Source organism: Choloepus didactylus, chromosome 6 (assembly GCF_015220235.1).
Source record: "Choloepus didactylus isolate mChoDid1 chromosome 6, mChoDid1.pri, whole genome shotgun sequence".
Taxonomy (NCBI): Eukaryota; Metazoa; Chordata; class Mammalia; order Pilosa; family Megalonychidae; genus Choloepus; species Choloepus didactylus.
The window spans coordinates 77,762,787-77,780,660 of record NC_051312.1 but is presented as its reverse complement, the minus strand read 5'-3'; the positions used below and the strand labels follow the sequence as shown (position 1 = coordinate 77,780,660).

General features: G+C 37.0%; 1 protein-coding gene across 1 annotated transcript; it reads left to right on the top strand.

Annotated features, from left to right (window-relative positions):
• The first annotated feature begins 4,504 nt into the window (after window positions 1–4,504).
• On the top strand, window positions 4,505–5,470 carry LOC119537678 (olfactory receptor 688-like). The gene has a single exon (XM_037840218.1). The coding sequence runs from the start codon at window positions 4,505–4,507 to the stop codon at window positions 5,468–5,470; it is 966 nt and encodes a 321-aa protein (XP_037696146.1).
• Window positions 5,471–17,874: the final 12,404 nt, after the last annotated feature.

The following is a 17,874-nucleotide window of genomic DNA, read 5'->3' as shown; positions in this document are numbered from 1 at the left end:
AAGACATAAAAATTCAACAATGACAGCAATAAAAAAGCTCTTCTCAAAATAACCTTCACCACACAACTCTGTTTCAGAATCCCATGAGGCCTAGAAGTGGTGACAACTGCCATTACTGGCCTCAGGTAACTCCACTAGGATCTCTTACTGCCCACATCTTTGTAAATAAACCATCCTCAAATTTTGCTAATTTGGGTGGATCATCTTTCCCCCAAGGGGCCCTATCTGATACAGTGCTCTTTTGATTTGGCAGTATGGAGATCATCAGCAAGAGCAGTTTCAGTGATAGGACAGATATTTAGATGGCAGTAGATTAAAAAGGTGAAGAAGTAAAAGCAATATACAAAGTTGATTCTTTCAAGAGGCCAGGGAGAGGTCAGTGAAAAGCAGACCCCAGAGATACATAGGTGAGATTGGGAAGTGCCATGGAAAGGCCTAGTGAGATGTGGAGTAGAGATATTATTTGAAGTTAGCAGTCCCTGGAATCTCCATATACTTAGGTGCACGATGCACAAGAGAGAAGAGGAGACTGTTGACCCAGGAAAGAAGGGATACAGTCAGTTCTGCTATAATGCCTGTTTTGAATATGCAAATTTGTTCCAACATAATTGTATATAAGGAACAAACTTGAACATAACTGAATTTCACATTTGCCTATGTACAATTTCTTTCGCTAGAAACACTGATTAAATGCAGAAAATTGCACCGAGCTGAAACTGAATTGGGTAGGAATATCCAAAATTCCCATGCACACACCTCAGCAATCTACCAGCAATCTCAGAGCCACATTTATCCACCCACCTGGTATTAGAACTAATTTCAGATAAAGCTCCTTCTACTATTTCCTGATAATTCACAAGTTGCAACCCTTCCACCTACTTCTGCAAGGAAACTTTTTTTCCCAAGGTAAAATGCCACACTTATTGAAGAATTTATGTTTTTCTTAACCACTTAACATGTGAAAAACTCTGCTACCCTTTTATAAATTTTCTTTTTCTACATGTCACTGAAAAAGATTTTGAATATTATACTCCTAAACCCATTTTCCCATAAACTCTGAGGTTTTTCCTGTACAATTTTGCATAGGACATATGATGCATTATAACAGAACTGACCATATTTGCTAAAGCGATGGGGGAGAAAACCAAGCATAGACAGAAGGGAGAATACACTTTCTTCCAACAATTCAACCAGGCATGGTTGTACATCTGGTGGGCTTGTCCCCTGGGATTAGGTCTAAATGACTGTTCCCAGAAGAAATCAAGATAAGACCCCAAGTCTCTGGGGAACTCTTCCTGCTGCAGTGAAACAATGACCTGTCCTGGGGGGCAGTTGGGAGAGACGAAGAAGTACCATGGGATGGGCCTAGGGAAGATCTTATCAGCACCAGGTCATTTCGGGGCTCTGACTTATAACCAAAGCCCTGGGAGTGGTAGGGAAACGGAGAGAGCCACTCTGAGCAACAAAAGGCAAACACAGATAGCAATGACCAGGTGAGGGGAAGCAGCCCTGAAGGCAGCACCAGCCTGAGAGCATCTCTAACTAAACCAGCAGCTGGCATGGATACTGGGAGGGGAGGCAATGAAGGCAGACCATGTCCCTGCATCTTGGTCCTGGTCTATGAATCTGGCTCACTCTATCCTTGAACTTCTCAATTTGCCTTTCGTTGCCTTCCATCAGGCTCTTCACCTCTGCAGAAGTTAAGATCTGGATCAAGAGAAAGAGCCAAAGGGATGAGACTGAGCTCTGATATGGCCAGGTTGGAGAACATGAGACTCTTCAATCAGAGGAATATGTAAAGAGAAGCCCATGGCTATCACATTACCAGGCACACAGGAGACTCTCAGTAATTTTGGTGAGTAAATGACCAAGCTAAGTGCTACTAGTACAATAAATTATAAATCAAAGAGTCTCAAAACGAAGGGGATTTTATGAATCATGATTTGAGACTCTTAGAAAATATATAATAAAATACTTTATTAATTTGATTGATTTGTAGAGTACAAAATCCAACAACCATTCTCAATGTAAGATTTTAACAGAATATTATTAAATCAACCAAAGGGGTAACAATGAGATTGGCTGCTAGTACTGTTGTTTCACATTGTTCTGATCAAAATAAAACATAAAAGCATAAATAAGAGGTATAATATTTGGAAAAGAGGGCCCCTGATTATCACTTTTTAGAATTATGAGGTCTTCCTAGAAAACTAAAGAGGAAAACAATCAACCACAAAAATTTTACAACTGACAATAAAATAGTAAAGTGGTAAATACAAGGCAAAATAACAAAAAACAAGTTTTCCTTTATAGCAACAATTAATTAGAAAATATACTTGAAAAAATAGCAATCAAAAAATTTCAAATATAGTAAATATCTTAGTGTGAAATATAAAATTGGTATATTCATCATAATGCATAGGCAGAAAAATGGGACAGAAAAACATAGACTCAGGGCATAGAGAAACTGTATGCAAAAGGAGGCATCACCAACGGATGGGGAAAGATAATGAAACTATTGTTTCACTATTTGGAAAAATATATAACTTAATATAAATAAATACTTCCCACTGTAAACCAAAATCTGTTCAAGATAAATGAGTTAAATTTTTTAATAAGCCATTAAAAACAGGAATAAAAAAAGTAATGAGAAGTGAATAGTAATCAAAATTCTACATTAAAGATGATTTTCTAAGTTATTCATTTTTGTTTTGAATACTGTAACGACTTGAGACTTTGATGAAAATGAAATGGGTCATCTACTCAGAAAATTGTAGACATAAAGTAGTTTTCTATTTCATTTCAGGGGATTCATAGAATACCTTCTCCCTTGAACACCACAATTAAGCTTTTTATTAAGGACTCCTATTGAACATTTAAAAGCCATAGAGAAAATCATTCTTAAAATATAACTACAGAGTATTTTTATACATCTTCATTTCCAAAATTTATAAAATTTAAATAATAAAAAAAACTTGGGTAAATTTTTATATACCCATATAATAACATATTGTGCAACCATTTAAAATGTTCATGAAATGGCACAGGACACTAAATTCATGCATAAAATTACATTAATTATATAAAAAGAAAGCATGGATCCCTGGATAGCTATTGAAAGGAAATACTCCAAAATGCTGTGATTATCTCTAAGTGATAAAATTAATTTAATGGGTTTTCTAATCATAGTCTTTTTGTTTCCCAAATGTTTTAAGAGAATATATCTAAATTTTTTAATCACAGGAGACGAATACATGCATATCTTCATCAATAATTGGCCTATATTTTCCTCTTCCCTTAAAGGTTTATGCAAAAGACATTAGACACCAATAAAATAGAACAACCGGAGTGCTTAAAAGAAGAAAATCTTGTGACCCAGAAATTACAGAGGTCATATTATATTCAAGTATAAAGGCAATAAAGAATAATTCACAATTATGCAAGGATATCTAAAGGATATTGCCCATTTTTCCTTTCTGGTAACTTGAAAATGTTCTACAGTCATGCAAGATTTGAATCAAAATAAAGTCCTCACAAATCGGGAAGTAATGTTCTGAAAAGACATATAGTGAACACTGATTTCACTTAAACATCAAATTGTCTAAATATCTACAATAACTATGGTAATTAAACATAGCACACATTTAAATTTATTTAGGGAAAAAATATGGTAATATGTTAAAATAATAATATTGCCCTTGAGAAAATCCTACCCAAATCTAAAAGTGATAGAAAGTATTGCTAATTTAGTTATCTTATATATTTCATTATCAAAAAATCAATAATTTCAAAACTATAGGTTTTAATATGTTTTCAACTTTACTTTTGTAATCAGAAGGGAATAAAAGGCTATATCTTAAAAGAACCATTTATCTTAAGCCATAAGCAACAGTTTAATGGAAAATGCACAACAATTGAATGCAGAATGCTAAGATTTTAGCCCCAGGTCATTTATTACTTAAATTCTCATCTCAGATAAATCATTTAACTTCTGTGAACCTCAATTTCCTCAAATTTGAAAAACCTTTCAAAGTTTTTGTAAAATCTCTTGACCCCTATTCAGAATAAAAGTGTTACGATGATTCCTGCTTTGACTTCTTGTTCTTCTCTGCAAGACCTCCAAGATGGGACCTGTCAATTCTGCCTCAGTCTCTACCTCCTGGAAAGTCAGGTGGTTCATAGTGAATGTGTCTCCCACTTTGTATCCACATCCTCCATGTAGAAAAAGAGCATTGAGTGACATGAGATCAGTAACCAATTCCCCTCTGGCTTTCTGGGTCTAATGTACTTTTCCTTTTAGGACATTTAGCCATCTCAGTTGTTCATCTGTGAACATTTCCCAGAGACCAAAAAGACATGGAGGATATCATGATCAAAGAGACTGAGTTATTGTGGCTGAAGCTTCTGCCTTTAAATTAAATCTGAATCTCAGCTGGGCACATAACCAAGCTTCCTTGTTTCTCCTTTATCTACAGACAGACACAGAACTAACTTGTCTCAAGATATGGATATCTCCCAGAGTATAACTAATAGCTCAAGGTTTCAAGTGTCTGAGTTCATCCTGATGGGGCTCCCAGGCATTCACGAGTGGCAGCACTGGCTCTCCCTGCCCCTGGCTCTGCTCTGCCTCTTAGCTCTTGGTGCCAATCTCCTCATCGTGATCACCATCCAGCGTGAGCTTAATTTTAACCAGCCCATGTATCAATTCCTTAGCATCTTGGCTGTAGTGGACATTGGCCTGGCCACCACCATCATGCCCAAGATCCTGGCAGTTTTCTGGTTTGATGCTAAGGCTATCAGCCTCCCTGAGTGCTTTGCTCAAATCTATGCTGTTCACAGTTTTATTAGCATGGAGTCAGGCTTCTTCCTTTGCATGGCTGTGGATAGATATGTAGCCATCTGCCACCCACTTCAATACCCTTTCATAGTTACTGAAACTTTTGTGATTAAAGCCACAGGATTCATGGTGCTCAGGAATAGCCTGTTGACCTTCCCAGTGCCTATACTAGCTTCCCAGAGATACTACTGCTCCAGAAATAAAATTGAGCACTGCATGTGCTCTAACCCAGGGATCACCAACTTGGCCTGTGATGATACCACCATTAACAGGTTTTATCAGTTGGCTTTGGCCTGGGTCATGGGTGGAAGTGATATGGCTCTAGTCTTTGCTTCCTATGTTCTGATCTTTCGCTCTGTGCTGAGACTGAACTCTGCTCAAGCAATAGTCAAGGCTCTGAGCACCTGCAGCTCCCATCTCATCCTCATCTTCTTCTTCTACACAACCATTGTTGTAGTGTCTATAGCCCACCTGGCAGGGAAAGCAGTTCCCATATTCCCTATTCTCCTTAATGTACTTAACATTGTCATTCCCCCAGCCCTTAACCCCATGGTATATGCTCTTAGGACCCAGGAGCTTAGAGTGGGCTTCCAGAAGGTGCTTGGCTTAGGTGAGAATGTGTCCAGAAGGTGACTTAAGCTTAAATAATGGGATATGTGGTACTGCAAAAGGAACACAGGTTTTGAAACCTAACAGACCACAGTCAAAATTACATTTCCCTCTTTCACTAGGAAATACGATTTGTTAACTAATACATGAACAAAAGATCACATTCTCTGGGAAAAAAAAAATATATCACAAATGAAAACAAAGATGAGGAGGGACTCCTGACTGGGTGGAACTATATATATATTGTTTTTAATGAAATACTTTTCATGTAAAAGTTGACAGCATAGAAACAAGTCAAATATCTATCAATTTATTAATGGATTTTTAAAATGCGGTATATCCATAATTGTAATATTAAACAACAATAAAAATGAAGTACTGATATATGCTACAACATAGTTGAAACTTGAAAACCTTATGTTAAGTGAAAGAAGTCAGAAACAAAAGGTCATATATTGCATGATTCCATTTATATGCAATTTCCAGAATAAGCAAATGTATAAAGACAGAAAGTAGGTAAGTGGTTGTCAAGGGCTAGAGATGTTGAGAATTGGGGAGGGCATGGAGAGCAAGTGAAATGGGTACGAGGTTTCTTTTTTGGAAGATGAAAATGTTATAAAGTCTGATAATCATGATGGCTGCACAACTCTGTGAATATAGTAAAAACCACTGAATTGTACATTTTAAAAGGCTGGATTTTATTGTATGTGAATTAGGCTATTTTTTTTTAAATGTTGCCATCACAAAGGAGAGGCTAGGCCTCCCTATAATTGTGCCTAAGAGCCTCCTCCCGAATGCCTCTTGTTGCTCAGATGTGGCCCTCTCTCTCCAGCTAAGCCAACTTGGCAGGTGAAATCACTGCCTCCCTCCTACGTGGGATCTGACACCTAGGGGAGTGAATCTCCCTGGCAACATGGAATATGACTCCCGGGGAGGAATCTAGACCCAGCATTGTAGGTTGGAGAACATCTTCTTGACCAAAAGGGGGATGTGAAAGGAAATGAAATAAGCTTCAGTGGCAGAGAGATTCCAAAAGGAGCCGAAAGGTCACTCTGGTGGGCACTCTTATGCACAATATAGACAACCCTTTTTAAGTTCTAATGAACTGGAACAGCTGGCAGTAAATACCTGAAACTATCAAGCTACAACCCAGAACCCATGAATCTTGAAGATGATTATATAAAAATTTAGCTTATGAGGGGTGACAATGTGATTGGGAAAGCCATATGGACCACATTCCCCTTTTCTAGTTTATGGAAGAATGAGTCAAAAAATGGGGGAAGAAAAAAAAAAAGGCACCCAGTGTTCTTTTTTACTTTGTTACTTTTCACTTTAATTTTTATTCTTATTATTTTTGTGTGTGTGGTAATGAAAATGTCAAAAACTAATCTTGGTGATGAATGCACAACTATATAACAGTACTATAAACAACTGAATGTATGCTTTGTTTTGTATGACTGCATGGTATGTGAATATATCTCAATAAAAATGAATTTAAAAAAAAAAAAATGTTGCCAGCAGCTTGTCTAACAGTGAAGGCAGCAGAAATTCTTTTTTTCTAGAAGAATCAGCATAGCAATAACTGTGTAAAGCAAGAACATAATAGAAGGCAGCCCAGGATCAAGATGGCAAGTGAGAAAGTTCAGGGCTCCATCCCCCAACAGAAACTTTGAACAACTAGCAAAAATTGGCAGAAATATCTTTCTCAAAGTTCCAGAAAACAGTTAAAAGATTACAGTAACAGGGTGAGTGCCAAATCAAGAAAAGGCAACTGAAAAGCAGTAGAATTCATGGTGCCCTGCTGGCCCCTCCCTCACCCCCTTACCACCTCAATGTGGATTTGGCCCATGCTCCCACTGTAGATCCCTGGTCCTGGTTCCAGAAGGACCAGAGTAATCCTTGTGTACATACTGGGAAGATGTATGTCTGACCCAGTTTCTCTGGTGGCAGCCTGAGGGACCAAACCAGACTACTCGTCACAGGCTCCCTGCCCAAGAATTTGCCCCACATGTAGAAAGCAACTCATAGAACTCTCCTGTAGAACCCTGTGGGAAGCAATCAAGTCGTGGCTACCCAGAGCAAGGAATTACTAGCTGTGGGACATAAAGTGAGTGCCTGGGACTGAAAGGAAATGATTTCCTAGGGCAGAGGAGACATTTCTATCCATGTAAATGGGGGCATTCCTAGGGCCACACATGCCTGCCCAAGACAAAACACATGTGCAGAAATGACCAGACAAGCCACTATGCTTAGCTTCAAAATATTCTCTAAACTCACTGTATGGATAATCTTTGAGGGAGAACGCTATTACAGGTCAATCTGAAAAGACTAGAAAAGGCTGTTTGTTTGTTTTTTTCTTTTTTCCCCTTTCTTTTTTTTTTATTACTCCTGGCACTCAAGCAAAGCTCTGTCATAACACTAGCTAAATTCAGGCTTAAGGTAAACAGACACCTCAGAACCCAAATTCCAACAACACATTATCCAGTTTTCAACAAAAAAAAGATTACAAAACACACTAAGAAACAGGAAGCAAAGGCCCAGGCAAAGGAAAAGATTAAAGCATTAGAAGTCATCAACAAGGAGGACCAGGCCGTGGACATACCAGGAAAAGACTTTTTAAAAATGACCCTGCCTTTCTCTAAGCCCAACTCAGCAAATAAATTCATTAACCTCCCCCATCATGAGGGACATGACTCCCAGGGGAATCTCCCCGGCAACATGGGGCATGACTCCCAGGAATGAGCCTGGCCCTGGCAGCATTACCTACTTGACCAAAAGGAGTAAAAAAGAAAGGGAAACTGAGGTCACAGTGGCTGAGAGATCCCAAATAGAGTCGAGAAGCTATCCTGGAGGTTTCTCTTATGCAAGCTCCAGCTAGACATCCCAAATGGCCACAGTCAGTCATGCCCCCAAATACCTAGGTCCCTACCTGAGATTCTATAAAAGGTTCACTCACTAAGTTTTATCTCTCGGAAACTTAAATCCACCAGAGTGTTCCTATGCCAGACAAGTCCTAAAACCCAGAGGCAACAACCTCTTTAAGAACAACAATCAGATGCAGCCTCCTTCCCCATACTGTCAACACCCCCTTTCAATATGAACAAGTTGGGGTGCTCATAGTCTAGACACCCCTGAAGATGGATAAAGAGATTGAGAGGAAGGTGTAGCAACAAACAAGATAAGATTGAACAAAGGTCTATGAATACTAAAACTTTATATAAATATATATATATTTTTAGATGCTAGAATGTTGGAATAGCTGGAAGGAGGTAAATGACATGGCAGAACTGTAACCTATAGCATCCTTTGAAATTTGCTCTATACCTACTCATTGAATTGGGCTTTGAAGGTCTTCATCTTTCTGTATATACCCTATACAGCATAATAAGGAAAGAACTGAAACCACAGAACTGTAACCCATAACAATTTTTGAAATTACCTATATAACTGCTTGTTGAGCTTTACATCGAAAATTAACACCTTTCTGTATGTACGTTGTACTTTACAATAATGAAAATAGCTGAAGTTGTAGAACGGTGACTCATGACATTCTTCGAAATTTGCTCTCTAGCTACTTGTTAAATCATACTTTGAAAGTTACAAACTGTTAGGTATATATGTTAAAGTTCACAATAAAAAAAAAGAAAACAGAAAATACAACTGAAAATTATTAGTAGCTCCAGGCAAAATTCATATAAAGTATTTGAAGACACAGCATAAAATCAGAGCACAGACAGAAATCCTAGAAATAAAGTAATAACATACTAACAAATACCATTTTTTGAGCAATTACTAAAGCCACTTCACTGTGTGAAGGCTCTAACATAAATTGGCTCATTGAATTCTCCCAACAAATCAATGAGATGAGGCACTATTATTATACTCATTTGGCAGATGAAAAAATAGAATCTTAGAAAAACTAAGTAGCTGATAAGGAGAAAAGACAAAGACCCTAAGGTGAATGTCCCAAAGATTCAGATGCAGTCCGGAAATCATGATTATGGGTAGCTGAGCAGGAAAAAATTGAAGCAACCATGCAGGATAAATCACACAAGGCAAGTTCAAGAAAAAATGGGACCGAAAAAATTAGAGTGATTAAAACGTTTATATCTTTAAAAGCAAAATCTACCTTGTGTAAAGGATTAAAATATTCTAATATTGTGGAAAGAGATAACTCTTCCCACCTAATCTTGTAACTTTTGGAGTGAAGAAGTTGCTAGGAACCCAATAAGACAAAAAAAGAATGGCATGTGGGAATGTAAAATGATGCTGCAACTATGGAAAGCAATATGGTCGTAAGTCCAAAAGTTAAATATAGAATTAACATATGACCTGGCAATTCTACTTCTATATATATACCTAAAGAAAGTGAAAACAGAGTCTAAAACAGATACTTACACAACAACATTTATGGCAGCGTTATTCCCAGTAGCCAAAAGCTGGAAACAATCCAAGTGTCCATCAACAGATGAATAGATAAACAAAATGTGGTATGTACATATAGCAGAATAGTATCCAGTCACAAACAGGGACAAAACTTGAAAACATTATGCTAAGCAAAATAAGCCAGACACAAGAGGACAAATGTTGAATAATTCCTTTATGAGGTATCTAAAATAGGCAAATTCATAGAAACAAAAAGCAGAATACGGGTTACCAGGAGCTGGTGGAAAGAGAGAATGGGGTATTATTGCTTAAAGGATACAGAGTTTCTGTTTGGGAATGATGAACATGTTCTGGAAATAGTATTGGAAATAACACAACATTGTCATGTACTTAATGTCACTGAATTATATACTTAAAAATATTTACAATTGTTTCTTCTTACATATGTTTGATCACAACATTAAAAGTTTAAAATATATATATTTTAAAAATCAAGTTGTTAAAGTTGAAAAAAATCAAGTAGCTAAATTAGGTACTTGTGCAACAAAAAGGAAGGCAAAGTATACAGAGTGATGAAGGTAGGAGGGAGGTAATTTAATCCTGAATTGAATGACTCTACATGAAAATAAGATATATTTGAGGAATACATAAAACTGATTTTCAAGGACTTAATATAATTTTCGGCAGACCCAAAATTTTAACAAGCCACTTATTCTGACAATTCTAAACGAAAGAAGAAAATTTTTTCATGTTTCAATATTTAAAATAGAATACTCCCAAAACCTAAAAATCTCTTCTCAAAATAGTATTTGGGTAAAATAAAGAAATAAAATCCACATGCTATTTAGGAAAATGTTTTAATGAAGATGTTAACCAGATCCACAGCCTCCATACATAAACTGAGAGCTTTAAATGTTTTTAAATATATGCCTGCTCCAAACATCCTAAGAGATCCCAGCCTGGTAGTCTACTAAATCATTAAATTTAAAAAAAATTAAAAAGCTTCTTTATCGTTCATGGTCTGGAATCACAACATAATTCCTATAAGCCTAACTTCAAAGAATTTTTAGGAAACCCATATCAACTGACCATTCATCAGAGGAGATTATTGGACATCTTAGGGAACTCAGTAGCATAAAGGTGGTAGAATAAGCTAGTCAAGTACAACGGTTCATCACATTGATCCATAATTAATTTTTTAAAGAAAGAGAATTTAAACATGCAAATTGTCAAGATATAACACATGACCAAGATTTTTTAAATGAACAAAAATGGGCAATCAAACTCAGGAACACAATGAACATAGTGAAAAACAGAACAGGCATTGCTGAAAACTGAAGTGATGATCTAGAACATCAAATAAAGAACACATACATGGTACAGAGTACAAAGTTCAAAGACTATGAAATGAGAAATAAAAAGCAAGAGAAATGAAGACTAGAGGTAAAAAAGCTTTGTATGTTAATTCAATGAACTCCAGAGGAGTGAGCAAGAAATGATAAAGAAATAGTCAAAGAAAAGTTCTATGATCTGGAGAAAGACTTAAAACTTCAGATTAAAAGAGCTCACTAAGTGCCAGGCAGAATTAATATAAAATAATGCACACCTAGCCATTCTGGGAAAAATTTTGACATCTCAAAGTAAACTTTTTAAATCTTACAGGGCTTCACACAGTGGGAAAAAGTTCCCCACAAGATATAAAAACAAGCCTCAATAAATGAAAAAAAAAAAAAAATGAATTTGTTCATAGCACATTCTCTGACCACCATGGAAAACAAATGGAAGTCAATAACCATCAGAGACTTGGAGAATTCACAAACACCTGGAGGGTAAAAATGAGGGGGAGATGAAAATATTCCCTGATAATCAAAAGCTGAGGGACTTCACAACCAGTAGATCAGTCCTATAAGAAATGCTAAAGGAAGTTGAGCAGGCTGAAAGGAAGGAACACTAAACAATTGACTGAAATTACATGAAGAAATAAAGATTTCCAGTAAAGATCAAATGGTGAATATAAATACCAATATTACTGTATTTTTTATTTGTAACTCCAGTATTTACTTCCTACAGAATCTAAAATACATAAACTGTAATGATAAATCAGTGGTTTTGGACTCTATGTAACATATGTAATTTTTGACAAGAACTACATAAAGGTGGGGGAATGATGGAGTATAGGAACATAGTTTCTGTGTCATGTTGAAGTTAAGTTGGTATCAAAGAAAAACAAGATTGTTATAGATTTAAGATGTTAAATTTAAGCCCCATGGTAAACACAAAGAAAGTATCAGAGAATATGACCATTGAGATGAAAAGGAGAGTATGTGTTACAAGAAGTGGGGGAAGGGGCAATGGTGAGTTAAGAAATGAGTGTAAGGTTTCTGTTTGGGTTGAAGGGAAACTTCTAGAAATGGATGGTGGGAGGGTGATAGCATTGCAACATTCTAAATGTGATTAATTCCACTAATGGAATGCTGGGGGGGGGGGGATGGGAAGATTTAGGCTGTATATATGTTTCCACAATTGAAAAAAAAAAGACAGTCTAAATAGATAACAATTAAATGCCAAGGATGATCCTGGATGAAATCTGAGGATGGAGGAGAGGAGGCTCAAAGGGACACAGATGGGACATAAGAAAAAAAAAAAAAGGAAATATAGAATGTAAGCTTTGTATCAATGTTGAATTTCTTGAACTTCTTAGCTGCGCTTAATGGGACTGCATAAAAGAATGTTCTTGTCCATGTGAAAGGTATACGTGAATTATACTGTTTGTTCAAAGATATGTGCAGCTTACTCTCATATGTTCAGAGGACAGAGAAATAGATGATGGATGATAGGGAGGAAGGGAAGGAGGGAGAGAGGGAGGGAAAGAAATGGTGGTGTGACAGGATGTTAAAGGTGGTGGATAGGGGTATCGGGGGAGGGGGGTCGGGGTATGCTGGAGTTCTATGTATGGGGTTTGTACTGTTTTTGCAACTGTTCCTGGAAGTTTCCATTTATTTCAAAATAAAATTTATTAAATATTAAAAAAAAAGTTCCCCACGAAGAAAGAGAACAGTAAAGGCAAAGTCCCTGAAAGTGAAGCATGCATGATGTGTCTGGGGAGTAAAAGGGAGGCTAGGGTGCCTGGAGTAAAAGGAGCAAGGAGGAGAGGTGGAGATGAAGCCGAGAGGTAAAAGGGGCCAGAGATTTTTGTGTCCCTTACTTTCAGTTACATCAGGATTAATTGCAAGATTTTTATTATGCAATTAATGCTTTAAAATGATCCAGCTGCTGTGTTGAGAAAAGAATGTACAGCAGCAAGGGTAGAAACAGGAAGACCAGGTAGGAAGCTAATGCAGTGATCCAGCTGAGAGACGACGGTGGCTTGGGCCAGGATGATAGTAGCAGAAATAGTAAAAAGTAGTCATATTCTAAACATGTGTTGAAGGTAGAGCCAACCAAGATTCCTGATGGATTAGATGTAATGTATGAACAAAAAAGAAAAGTTAGAGATGATTCCAAGAGTTTGGCTTGAGGAACTAAAAGGATGAAGATGCCATCAATTGAAAAAGGAAAACCTGTGAGGCAAAGGTCATGAAGGAAAGATCAGGAGCTCAGAAAGACACCTGAGCAAAGATGTTGGGTAAGCAGCTGGTTATATTACTCTGGAATTCAGGAAAGAGGTCTGGACTAGAAAAATATATGCTGATTCATTGGCAGAGATGGTATATAAAGCTATGCGACTGGATAGAAAAGAAAAGAGGACCAGGGATTGAGCTGTGTGAGGAGGTCAGGATAAAGAAGAGGAACTTCAGGGCAGGACACTGAGAAGGAAAGACCAGGGAAGTAGAAGGGAAAAGGAGAGCAGTGTCCAGGAAGCCAAGTGAAGAAAGTGCATCAAGGAGGGGGGAGTAAACATCTGTGTCTAATGCTAGTGATTGCTCCATTAAAAAAAAAAAGCACCGAAGATTGACTACTGAATTTAGCAAAAAAGAGCTCATTATGACCTTAAGAGCAAAGTCAATGCACTGTCAGGGACAAAAGCCTAATTTGGCTGGGTTTATGATAAAATGGGAGAGAAGAATTTGAAGCAAGCATAGAAAATCCTAACAAGTTTTGCTCCAAGAGTATAGATAAAGGAAACGTTTCTATCAACCTGGAACATGAAAGATAAAAAGCTTTCCATACAACAAAGTGAGGTATTAACTGCCATATATTAAAATAGATATTGAAATCACTATGAACCAACTATTATAAAAACATGTCAAAAAGACACCCTATTCTGGTATAGGAGTGGGAGAAATTATACAATTAACAGTGATGTGTGCAGGGTCTTACGCCTCTCATTCATCATTCATTCATTCAACAAATCTTTATTGAAAGCCTATTATTTCTCAAGCATGGTTCTAGATTCTTGGGCTATCTCTGTGAACAAAACAAACATGATCCCTTCTCTCAGGGAGGTTACCATCTACTGAGTAGTATAAACAACAAACAAAATTAGCAAGAAAATTATATACTGTGTTTAAAGTGATAACACCATGAACAAAAAGGAAAAGTAAAGCAGGGTAAGTGGTACTGAGAATGTACTAGGGTTGGGGGGATAAGTTTGCAATTTTTAAAAGTTTTTAATTGAGAAGATGACATTTGAGCAAAGTTTGAAAGAGGAGATAGGTGGCTATGCAGATACTGGGGGGAAAGCAGTCCAGGCAGTGGGAACAGCTGATGCAAACCTAAGAGAGGAGCATGCCTGGCATGTTTAGGCAATAGCAAGGTGGCTGATGTGGCTGGAAAAGGATGAGCCCAAGAGAGAGTAAAAGTCAGTGGAGTGGGAGAGGTAACAGGCAGACAGATGACATGGAGCCTGGTAGGCCACTGTAAGGACTTTGGTTCAAAACTTGATTCGATCACTTCCTAAGTACCTAAGTATGCAACTTGAGAAAAACTATACAATGTCTCTCTTTGACTCAGTTTGGTTCTTCCCTTAAGTGTAGATAATAATAGCATCTAGTTCACATCTTTTTCATGAGGATTAGATAAGAGAATACTTATCAAATATTTAGAACACTGCCAAGCAGAGAAACATTAAATAAAACTTAGCTATTGTTATTTACTACAACAGTGAATTGATTAACAGAGCACTCCAAAACCAATAAAAGTATATTTGGAATTTAAAAGTGATAAATTAGCATTTCAATTTAGTGGGGAAAGGAAGGCCTATTCAATTAATGATGCTGGAATATTGGACTGTGTGATTTTTGTAAGAGAATAAAATCAGACCACACCTCAAAACAAACAGAAATTCCAGATTAATTATGACGTACATTTCAAAGATAAAACCACGTTAAGTCATTATTTTTAATTAAAACAAAATATTTAAGAGAAAATATAGGAAAAGATTTGGGGGTGTCTTAGTTTCCAGGCCACTACGACAACACAATAGGTTGGCTAAACAGTGGGAATTTATTGACTCAGGTTTTGAGGCAAGGAGAAGTCCAAAACCAAGGTGTCAGCAAGGCATTGCTTTCTTCCCCAAGACTGGTGTTCCGGTGCTGGCTGTCAGCAATCCTTGTATTCCGTGGCTTTCCCACTCACACGGTAATGCATGTGGCAACGACCTCTCATTTCTCTGCCAGTTCCCACTAACTCCGCCTTCCCACTGGCTTCCAGCTTCCCAATGACTCCTGGCTTTCCTCTGACTTCCGGCTCCTGCCGACATCCGGCTTCACTGATTGCCGGCTTCCAGGTCTTCTTTGTGGCTTTCTCTGTATAAGATTCCAGTAGTAAGATAAGTCACACCCTGATTCCGTTGGCCACACCTTCACTAAATTCACATCTTCAAAAGGTCCTATTTACAATGGGTTCATACCCAAAGGAATGGGATTAACATTAAGAACATTTCCCCCCCCCCAGGTACATAATTTGATTCACCACACTAAGATAAGGGCACCATATTTCACACAAATGAACAACTGAATGATGTAATTGTGCAAAAATGTAAATAATCAAGGGTAAATAAATTCTAGGGGAAAAAAATATACAAAACATATAACAGACAAAAGATAAATATCCTTAATATGCCTGGAGTTGGTTTAAATGAATATGGAAAAATTAAAAACCATGCAAAGGCTCAGAACAGGCAATTCACATTGGAAGAAAAACAGCCAATATGCATATTAATAGATGCTCAACCTGACTAAATATTAAATAAATGCAGACTAGTATCATAATCAAATATGGGAAATATGGTTCTATCAGATTAGAAAGAGTAAGAAAAATGATTAGCCCCAGTACTAGTGGTAAGTAAGTTGGAACAGCCCTTTTGGACAGCAAATTGATAACAGTTATTAAAAATTATAAATATGTAATATTTTTAATCCTGTTAATTTCATGTCTGGCAACTATCTGATGAAAATACAGCATGAGGACTGTAAGGACAGCTACATTGTTGCAATATCAAAAGAAGTTATTACAACTTCCATCTATATCCATCAATAGGGCAATAAATAATGGAACAGATATTAAAATGGAATGTTGTGTTTCCATTGAAAGAAAGACATATTGACTATAAGTGATAAAAAAGAATATTGTAGATCAAAATGTATAAAATAATACCTCTTTCTGTCTGTGCTTCAGTTAGGACACCACATTGTAAGTAACAGAAAATCGAATCTCATTTTGGTTTGACCACAAAAGGAAATGTCTTTGCTCCTCTAACTGAAAAATATGTTTCTGGTACCATGTTAATCCAAAGATTCAGGTTATCATGAAGGACTCTGTATTTTGTGATTCTCTCAGCTCTGCCTCCTAGGTGTTGACTTCCTAGGACCAACCCTAGGCTTAGAGGAGTGAGATACTTACCTTGGGTGAAAAATTTAAATGAGTGCCAAAAATCTCAGTAATTCAAATAAATAATATTCTAATAAAATGTTTTAAAATCAGAATTAATGGTAAAATTCATAATGAACAAAATAATATCAGACATGGCTGTACTGAGCCATACTGGAGCCTGAGGCAAAAGGAAAAATGTCAGCCCCTATATACATACCATTGGGTATTTTTTGATGGCTGGATTTTTCCATAACTACATTTTTAAATATTATTTAAATATTATTACATATTCCATAAGGAATTTTATTCCATTATGGGGATCAAAATAATAATAAATTCTAATTTTGGAATAAATAAAATATTGAGTAGATCTACTTTCCAAAGTTACAATATTTTTTTCAACTATTTTAAGGTTCTGGAAAAAAATTAACCCAGCCCTGCAAAGCATAACAATCTGTAACAGTTCAAGATGTTTAAAAGTACACACTGCATATTCTTTCCTTCTACTACACTATCCAAAGGACACGAGAAAGTCTCACCAGATGGTTCACTCCAAAAAATGAGGGACGTTTTTTTTCACAGAAGTGTAGAACAAATGTGTCTTTTAGTCTTTTGGGTCTAAATAGAGTAAATACATCTACCACGGAACGATTCACTGTGGTCAGGTGGTTTGGAGCACTGATTGGATTACATTTATGAGGAACTCCCTGGAGCTAAGAGTGAAGCCAGCCTCTCCCAAAGCATTTTGGCCCTATTGAGGAGGTGGATGCATACTTGAACAAAATGCAGAGAACTGTTACTTTCATGAAAGAGGGAGAAATGCAGAGAGGGTGGCCAAAGTAGCAAATGTTGAGAAAGAGAAAGAGAGAGGGAGCTAGAGATAAAGATAGAGCTAGAGCTAGAGCTAGAGCTAGAGCTAGAGATAGAGCTAGAGATAGAGGGAGGAAGGGAGGGAGGAAGGGAAGAAAGAAGGGAAGGAGGGGGAGAGAGGGGAAGAGGGAGGGAGGGAGGAGATTTCAGGTATATGAAAGTATAATTGGAGAATATTTCACAAGTAATTTGAACTGTACATGATTTTTGCCTTAACACTTAGACTTTAGAACAAAGTTCCCCTGTAAGATATGATTGATGTGATTGCACTGTGCTATATTCAAGCAGTACTACCTCAAAGAAAAGAAAGCACGTAAAACACAACCCAAATCATGTGAGAAAGGAAGGGAAATATCATT